Source organism: Gadus chalcogrammus, chromosome 1, assembly GCF_026213295.1.
Source record: "Gadus chalcogrammus isolate NIFS_2021 chromosome 1, NIFS_Gcha_1.0, whole genome shotgun sequence".
In the NCBI taxonomy this organism is placed as follows: domain Eukaryota; kingdom Metazoa; phylum Chordata; class Actinopteri; order Gadiformes; family Gadidae; genus Gadus; species Gadus chalcogrammus.
The window spans coordinates 17455337-17465336 of record NC_079412.1 but is presented as its reverse complement, the minus strand read 5'-3'; the positions used below and the strand labels follow the sequence as shown (position 1 = coordinate 17465336).

The 10000-nt window shown below is 45.6% G+C and overlaps 1 protein-coding gene across 1 annotated transcript in view; it reads left to right on the top strand.

Moving 5' to 3' along the window:
• The window catches only part of LOC130379812 (cadherin-4-like), a 162613-nt gene that overhangs the window by 25800 nt on the left and 126813 nt on the right, over positions 1-10000 (top strand). The window contains exon 2 of the mRNA XM_056586911.1: positions 8327-8350. Within this exon, the coding sequence (XP_056442886.1) occupies positions 8327-8350 (24 nt within the window). The remainder of the gene's footprint in view (positions 1-8326; positions 8351-10000) is intronic.

Genomic DNA, 10000 nt, shown 5'->3' with positions numbered 1-10000 from the left:
TATTGGAGGTGTTGAAGGTGGGCTGTGTGTGTGTGTGTGTGTGTGTGTGTGTGTGTGTGTGTGTGTGTGTGTGTGTGTGTGTGTGTGTGTGTGTGTGTGTGTGTGTGTGTGGGGCTTAGGACACTGTGGAGTGAAGTTTGGAGAGGGAGTGGGTGTATGGCAGCTGTGGCTATTTCTCTCTCCCTCTCACCTACCTCTCTCCTTCTCCCTACCTCTCTTTCTCCCTTTCCCCTCTCTCCCTCCCTCCCTCCCCCCCCTCTCTCTCTCCAGACAGTTGATCTGTGTGTGTCAGCGATGACTGATAGAGAAGCCACTCTAACTGAAGGTCACATCCAAAGCGTCTCGCTGCTGTCCTTCCGCTATCACGGCATGGAGAATATATAGAAAGAGCAGGCTCTCGTGTTTATTCACTGGGGGTCCTCCATGCGCATGTGCTTCCTGAGATGGGAGAGAGAGAGAGAGGGAGAGGGAGAGGGAGAGGGAGGGAGGGAGGGAGGGAGAGAGAGAGAGAGAGAGAGAGAGAGAGAGAGAGAGAGAGAGAGAGAGAGAGAGAGAGAGAGAGAGAGAGAGAGAGAGAGAGAGAGAGAGAGGGAGGGAGAGAGAGTGGGCAAGATTAGCTTGGGTTCACTGGGGATCCATCAGGGTTCCTATGCATGCAGATGATTCAGAGGAGTATAACAAGGATTAATCTTATTACACTTATTTTCATTTTCATTGAAGACCAGGCGTTTGAATATTCCACTGCTATCCGCATGGCATCTGTGTGAAAATAAAAGTCTGTGTAGTGCCTTCTTCTGTGACAAAGGAAACGAGGTACGCGTGTTTCAGAGTCAGGGCTTGGTGAAGGGGTTGTTATTTAATTGATACAAATCTGACAGCACTACAATAGAACGACTGAAGGTGAAGAGGACGGCCATAATTCAGAATCAGCTTACAAGGATTTGATCAGTCAGATAATTTTTTACAGGAGAAATCTGTCATAATTACAAGTTGAATTTGAATATGCAAATGTCCAGGGTACAGAGTGGGGGTGTTTCACAGGGTGGGGGGGGGGGGGAAAAAGTACACAACAGGCATTCTCTGACAGACTGGATGAGGACTGTGTGTGTGTGTGTGTGTGTGTGTGTGTGTGTGTGTGTGTGTGTGTGTGTGTGTGTGTGTGTGTGTGTGTGTGTGTGTGTGTGTGTGTGTGTGTGTGTGTGTGTGTGTGTGTGTGTGTGTGTGCGCGTGTTGCCCCCGTGCCAACGTCCCCACCAGTCAAGTCTGGCTTGACTACAGAGGCATCTGTCTGCTGCTGCCGAAAGCCAAGCTGGCGTAAGGGGCGTGTCCCAATGTAGACAGACAGACAGACAGATAGACGGACAGCCTTCGCTAGCCAGACTCTAATATCTCATCAAGGACCATCTGCTGAGGCTTCTAGTGACCACAGTAACCTCTCTCTCTCTCTCTCTCTCTCTCTCTCTCTCTCTCTCTCTCTCTCTCTCTCTCTCTCACCCTCTTCCGTGCTGTACTTTGCGGTTGTAACGTCTGACCTCTCTGAAGATCGCCCGCAGGGAAATCCAGCCCTCAGTGGCCCATCACAGCTGCTCTGCTCTCCTTTTAGGAGAGGAAATCCTGTAGGGATGAATTAGATCGTCGCCGTGATGATGTTTCCATTGGTTTCTGTTTCCATTTGACAAGGAGGCTTGTGGCTTTTGTAGCCAACCTTTCCTCCGTCCCTCAACCCCCCCCCCCCCCTCTCTCTCTCTCTCTCTCTCTCTCTCACTCTCACTCTCTCTCTCAATTTCTCCCTCTCTTTCTCTTGTCTGTCTATCTCTTTCTATCCATCTAACTCTTTTTATATCTCTCTCTCCCTGTCGCCATCTCTCTCTGTCTCTCGGTCTCTCTGTCAGTCTTTCTATCTATGTCTTTGTATCACTATCTCTCTCTATCTCTCTCTCAAATCATTTCAATTCAAAAGGGGCTGCATTGGCATTGGAAACATACGTTTACATTTCCAAAATGAACACAATAAATGATATAATTAAAATTATACCAGAATTAATAAGTGACTGTAGCGCCCCCCTATTGACTGGCCAGATCCCTGGTCCATCTCAGAAAGCCGACACCTACCGCGTTGGAGATATTGGATTTTTTGGGTAAATATTTGATTTGTCCGGTTGGCTATTGTTATTTTCTTATTGCTATCGATCTGACGGATGACGGATGGCTGGCTGTGTGGACTGCTGGGTTGATAACACAGAGTGATGCTCCACACATTTCCACACAATAATGCAATTAGTTTTGGAATTGCTCTTTATTGCACCAACAAGAGAGAGACCCGCGATTGCAGTCTTAATGCTTAAGCACAACAATTATGGCATTGCAAAGCGCTTGTGTTAAGCCGACGCCAAAAAGAAAGCGAGACTTTGTGGGTGAGAGATATGTGGACTCATAGCCGGGTTAGAGAGGATGCAAGTGTGCTGCACTAAGATTATTTGTGTGCTTCTGTGCTTCAAGCATTGTTTATGAGGCTCAAGTATAGGCGGCCAGACTGCCTGTTGTGTCTTTGAACCCACTCTGTTTGCTGGACTGTGAGGACACCCGTTTAATGGATTTCCTACTACGCTACTGGGAAGCCATGCTCTTCTGTTTTTTAGATGTTGCTGTAGTGCAGCAATTAATCCATCTCAACCCCCTTTGTGTTTGCAAAATAAATGCATTCCATTTTCATTAGCGGACACCTCATTAGTGCATAATAGGAAAGCATGCGGGCTCCTGTGCTTCTCCCCCCTCCTCCCCCTCCTCTTCTGTACCTGAAGGATGCTACCTGCATTACTTAACGCTCTGCAGCCTCGTTAGTCTGATCTAATTAACAAGTTACACGCACACACACACACACACACACACACACACACACACACACACACACACACACACACACACACACACACACACACACACACACACACACACACACACACACACACACACACACACACACACACACACACACACACACACACACACACACACAAACACACACACATGCACACACACACAGACACACACTCTCCCCTCTGTCCCAACACCTTGCGTTTAAAGCGGGACCACAGGCTTCCATGGAACATTTCTTGCTGTATGAATAATTAAATGCATCTTTTTAAAATGTGTGCGCAAAAAGCTAAATGCCAATAACTTGTATTTGCGTGTGTGTGTCAAAAGGGCACTCTTGTTATTGACTTGCATTTAGCTGATTTTTTTAGAGATTTTTGTCCCTTTTTTATGAAAGAAACAAATGGTTGTTCCACTGATATGGAGTTAAGTTTAAGGTTTGAGTGGTGTGCACAGTGTGTTAGGTGGAATCGCCTGATTTACTACGAAACGACTCGACGTGGTTCATAGGGTTCTCCTGCGGCTGGCCCATTTGTCGTTTCTCGGTTTGATGGTGTCTAATTAAATTTCATCTGAATTATCATATATTTTAGCTATTAAATAAAATAAAAAGATCTGCGAAGAAAAAGGTGAAAAATTAAGTACGAGGGCATAACAAGTATCTTGCTGAAGAATAATTAGATGTAATTAATTATTGACTCACTACATCTATCTACAACATCTCTGGTGTAGAATTATTAAACTGACAAATGAAAAACAACCCAAAAAAATTCCTTCATTATGGCAGGGCGTGCACCGCTATGAAAAAGACACAACATCATGAACGTAGGCCGTGCCATGTGAAATCCCCTTCCCTGTGTTAGGGTGGTGGTGGTGCTGGGGGTAGTGGTGGTGTTGGTGGTGGTGGGGGTGGTGGTGTTGGTGGTGGTTGTGGTGCCGGAGGGGAGACGGTCCCTGTCTACCAGTGAACTCTTATCAGCACTGCAATTTGGAGCTCCCTGGGAAAAGGTGACACTGTCCCATTTGTGCCAATCACCTGCTGTCCCTGGCAGAATAACAGTGCGGCTGACCTTTACGCCAGGAGTGCTGGGAAAAAAAGTAACATCCATTATAGAGGTTGAGGAAGGCACCTGTAACAGGTTCAATGCCACTTGTTAACTGCTCTAACAGCCTTGCTGAGTTAAGCAAATGACAGAAAACAGAGGCGCCGCCTACACATGTCTGGCAAGCGCTGTCTTCCCCCCAATAATTTAATTACGCATTGCCGTGAATGTGCCTGTGTCACGTTTGAGATGAAGAATTGGCATCGTGAGGTTATGTTTTTTATCTATTCCATGTTATACAGTTAATAAGGAACTTCTATCTTAATGGGAGACTTGTCAATAATCAGCCCATGTTCTGAGCATCAAAGAGTCACAAACCAATCAAAATAGACAGTGACACCCAAGGAACTAGCAAACATCTTTATTCATGACTTCAGCTCAAGCAAGAGATCCTTGTAGGACTGCATACATCAACCTAGTTCAGTTTAGTTACAAGTTAGAATAGTTTACAGTATGACCTTCAGTGACAGCGCATCGATGCCATACCAGCATCATAAATGCTGACATAGCTCCCGTTCACTGTCTGTATAAGATATGGAGTATTAAACCATCTGACAATAACTGCTCTCAGACTCAATGAGGGAATGAAAATAGCTGGCCGGGATATTCATGATGGGACTAAAATCAATCGCCATATCTGATTGTAATTAAAGCTGTTCCCAGAGCAGACTGCGGAGGGGCTACACGTTTAAGAGGTCAATGAAAGACAGGATTCCAATAGCCGTCTAGCTCAATAACAATGAAATGGATATAATGGGACTCTGGGGCTCCCCTCTGTGCTGTAGTGTATGGGTATACTTTCAACATGCTTAAAGGATACAGCTGCAATCTGCAATGCACTAGAGTGGCCTCACGATGTATTGCAGTGCTTAAGTGCAGGTTGGAGCCATTTGGTCCTTTGTCTGTACGGGTGCATACAGGAAGCCAGCTGGGCCAATCACACGTACTCAGGCCCAGCTGCTGGCCAGCTGTGACATCCGCTCAGATCAAAGCCTAGCCACATATCACTGTATGGAGAGACACTTTATAGGGGACCCGGAAAAACATGTCATTGGGAGGGAGAGATGGTGAGAAAAATATATACGAGATAAAGGGTTTTAACGCTGTGGACGCCTTTGGTGATGATTGTCCTTAAATTCAGAGTCTCCAGGCGCCAACTAATAACGATTTTAATTAATACTCATTGTCTGCAGTTTTTCACGTTTATATATTCCATTTATAATATATTAATTTGAAAACTATTCATTCAAATAAAAAAATCCATATTCAGATAGGATAGGTCGAGTTAATGTCATACTAATTATTTATGTATGGAAATAAATGTAGGGCACCACTTAGTAAAAGCGCCAATAATGCATTCACACTTCTCATTTGTTTTTTTAATCTGCGTTCCAAATAATAAAATCCAAATACTGGCTTTTTTTAAGTTAGCTTAAAGTATTTGTAAAAATAACCTCCAATGTTCCATGGCTATTGTACCGTGAACATAGTTACACGAGTCCATTCTACTGAATAGTAGGTCACCCGGAAATGGTTGCTGTAGGTTTGACTCATGTCCCTTTGAAACAAATGGAAGTCACATTCCACTGAAGTCTCCTGATAAAAGGAGTTTTGTTTACCCAGGTGAAAAAAGAAATCCTCTCAGTGCCACTAGTGTGGATTTCTGCTCTCCTTGTTTCTTTGCCTTCCCTCCTACTGTTTCTCTTGACAGTTTGCTGCAAACACGAGACGCGGAGAAGAGAGATGTTAACGGCCTTTATTTTGCACATTTGTCTTAAATCTTCCTTCTCTAACGTCTCAAGGTCCCACGGTGTTCTCTGTGCTTGCGTTTATGCCTCTCTATTTGCCATCCCGTATTGACGCACAGCCTTATTTACATCCTATCCAACAACACAAGGTAGCTTCAGTGGGCACTCACTACCAGACTCCATACATGGTTCACCCTAAATGAGTCTTCAAACCCATCCTCCCCAATGGAGGGATTTAAAGAAATCGTAGTGACAAGGGGAAAAGTGAACTGCTTTGCAATCTTAATCATTTGTTTTTTTTCAACCAACCCTGCATCTGGGTGCAGTGACATTAATCAAAATGAGGGTTCCATTTTCAATGCTCAGTATTGATGGATGAGTGTAATGAAACTAATGTTAGTCTTATGAGAATCTGTCTTTGTTTCAATAAAACCCCACTCCCAAATGGTGAGATAATGGCTACTTGAAATGATTTGTCATTGCTTCGTTTTTTTAATGTTCTCTTTCTTAGTAATTATCAGATTTCTCTTCCCACATGGCTGTCTGTAGATGAAAACAGTGACCTATGCAGGTTCTCTCAGGTTCCGGTGCTGTCATGGAGCTAAGCCCTCTGGTACACTAATGATCGTCAGGGCCCATAATTTACTTCATTTATATTACATGACCAAAAAAAGGAGGCCATTGTAAGGCATGTTAATTTGAAGCGAACATGTTGAATAATAATTAAGATGGCCGCTACAGTACCTAAAGGGCACAAGCAGCAGTTCAGCGTGGGAGTGACTGAGACTCCGTCTGGAAGGGAACAAAGGGAAGGCACCGAGCACCTCTCCGAGACGATGCTCTCTGTAGTGGTCGGCGAGTGTGTGCTTCAGTGACTCTAATTATAAAGAGAAGTGTCTCTTCTAGATTAGAAGAGATGCACAGACCGCCGGTGACAGCCAGACCATGTAATAACCGCCGGAGTAATATTTTTTGGCCAAATCCTCCCCGGAACACCTCACGAAACAAAGACGCTCCGTGTGGCTTAAAGCCTTAGAGCAATTCCACGCATTGCTGCTTTGATAAAAACGGACACAACTCCCACAATGCCTGGCATCTTTAACTCTGACAATTAGGTAAAGCGGTGGATTATCGAAGCGGCAGCCTGACACACCAAAAAATCGGTCCAGATTAAATTATTCCTGTCCCGTGGCTGCGGCCGTTCGGTTTCTTGGGCAGCCGGCCATGTAAAGCGGCGTGCTGGACCGCTCTGACTGCTGAGGAGGCAAGATGCTAGGGATTTATTTTTGAGTCATTCCATTTTTTCTTTTTCTTTCAGTTCTTCATTTGAGCATTTCTTGACAAGTCTATTATATAAAAATGAAACCTTCGGGAGCTCACCAACAATGTCCTGGTGAATATTTTATGAGAACAATAAGCTGGATTTACTGTATTCTCCATCACCGCCAGCCCCTGCACCGGCCCCTTTCCTATGATGGGGGCTTACCAAATGATTCAATACTCTATAAAAAAAATACTAGTATCTCTCTTCATCCAACCTTTAAACTAAGTCAGATCTAATCCACGAGTGCCTCCCACGAGTCAAGAGTGAGAAGCTAAAATGTCTTGTGAAAGTAAAAAGGGTTTGTTTTGCCCCGTCTAGTACCCACAGATCAATGATTACTTTAAGAGAGCCCTCTCCAGGTAAATCGTGAGGGAGATTAGAGGCTTATGGAGTTATGGAGACTCATCATTTTACACACAGGGCTGCTCTCAAACATGTCTACTCTCAATGTCTTCCTCAGTGAGAATAGACTGGCTGTCTAGGGTTGAGTGGGTGTGAGTTGTGTGTTCATGTTTGTGTCTATTTTTCTGTGAGAGCAAAGGTGTTATGTTTGGATACTGTTCTTTTCTTACTTTACTCTCTGTCCTAACAAAAATGGAATTTCAGTTGCAAAATAATTTAAATTCACTAAGAAAATTTGACACAACAAACAAAATAAACCCATCCCTACAACCCAAACTCCATCACCAAAGCTCGAGTAAGCTGTTGAATGTCTCTGAGGATGCACAAATGCTATGCTTCCCAAAATGGAGCAGTTGTAGCAGTGAGTGTCTCCGGCGGGCTAATGATGTCTCCTGCACCAGGGTGAGGGGTGGCAACTCGGGGGCTCGGACTGTCACACCAGGGCCGGTTGAGACTGGGCCTGTCAATGAAAGAAGAAGGTGCCATTAATAGTAAAGAGTGCGGTACCCAACTGGGTACCCACCATATATAATCGGATGCATATGGTGTCGTAGGTTCAGGTGTAGGTTCAGGTGTAGGAGTGTAGGTGTTGGCGTAGACCTAGACACGGCTCGAGTTATTGGTATAGTGTACGTTACTGTGCAACCTGTTGCATGTGCAAGTATCAACCAACATAAACATAAATGCAAATGTGCCCTGGGGGACGAGTGTGGCCGATAAGGGCACACTCTGCGTTGTAACACCCCCAGTGTGTGTTCCCCCCCCCCTGGCCGCCTTGTTTCCCTTGCAGGACATCACTTCTGCGTCCGTCAAGTACAGCGTGAGTGTCAGCTTCTTACTCACTGCTCTGTCTCCCTGTGTTCTCTCATCCGCAGATACCACCGTGTCATCACAAAAAGGTAAGGCAACGCACCATCCGTCAGCTGTGCCCCCCCTCCCCTCCCCCCTCCCCCCCTGTTGCAGTGTCTCATGGGTGTTGTTGTGTTGGTGCAGGTGTGTGTTGGGTGTGTGTGGTTGCTCCACGTCGACGTTTGCGTCGCCACCAGCAATCACCCGCATTTGACTCACGAGGTGAAACGGATTACGGGCCGTTGATCTTCGTTTTTTGTACTCTGATTGCTGGCGGGTGTTGCTTCAGAACAACCGATTACAAAAGTAATCGTCGTTTTTTGGATCGGAAAGTTGATTCCTGACACCCGCCGACTCACCAGTGTAAATGTTGTCGCTTCCCAGCGGTGACAGACAGCCTCGGTTTGTTTTGTCCGACTTTTTTGTCTGTCACAGACTGATCGGAAGGGTGCTAACCCACACACGCGCACACACATCTCATCTCACTCTGTTCGTCTGCATATGCAAATGAGAGATCAGATTGGAATGTGTTTGTTTTGTGGAGAGGAAATCTAGCGGCGAGACGCAGAGAGGGCAACCGCTGGTCTGTGGATGTGTAACGACGGGGTGTGCGGATTGGTTCTGTGAGGGGGACGGGACGGGGGCGGGGGGGTACATTCTGAACAGCTCCACAGTCATTGTTCAGTGTGACAGTGTTTACTGTTGCAGGTGTATTCAACACGACACTCGCTACACTAAAGATAATAACAGACGGTGTGAAACTCTGAAAGCTTTGTAATCGTGAAAGTTTGACAATCAGAGTTTGAGAAAGCCCCCGCTGATTTTTTGTTTAATCCGCAGGGGTACTCTGATATTTATTTTCTTCCAAGACAAGAAGGGAAAATTGGAATAATGTCTTTTCTCAACGCCTTGATCAAATAGCTTGGCAACTGGAAATGGTTGTTTTTTGAGTATACACGTTCCAAGGCTGACAGCCTCCAGATTTAACCAAAATCATTGAGACCGCTGGGAGGGTATGATAACAGGCTTTTGAAGGGATTCGATCCACCACCTAAACAGTTTATTTATCACTATGAGTCTTTTTCGTTTTTCCACAAACCTAACCCCCAAGGACTTAAAATGCATAAATGTTCCCAGGCGTACGCAAACATCACTCAGAAGTGCTTCCAGGAAGTAACAAAATGTTTAATCTGTCTGATCTTTCTCTCTCTCTCTCTCTCTCTCTCTGCTCGGCGCAGAGAGACAAGGTGGTCACAGTTAACTGATCAGATCTGCGGTAGATAGATACAGTACATCTGGGTGACAGGTAACACCCACCTCTCTGCTAGCCCTTCGCCCACACACACTCACGACCCCCACCCACACACACACACACACACACACACACACACACACACACACACACACACACACACACACACACACACACACACACACACACACACACACACACACACACACACACACAAACACAGGAGCGGTGTGCTGTTGTTGTGGGGCCCGTGCTTGTATGCGTGATGACTATGCGGTGTGCGGTGCTGTCAGCCAGAGCCATAAAGGTAAATGATATGGCGATGGCAGAGCCTCACTGGCTGATGAATGTGGATGGGGAGCAGAGGCTGACACGCTGTACATCATCCCTCCCTCCCTGCCGCCATCTCTTGCTCCACATATGCTTAACAAAGGTAGGGCGGGAGATA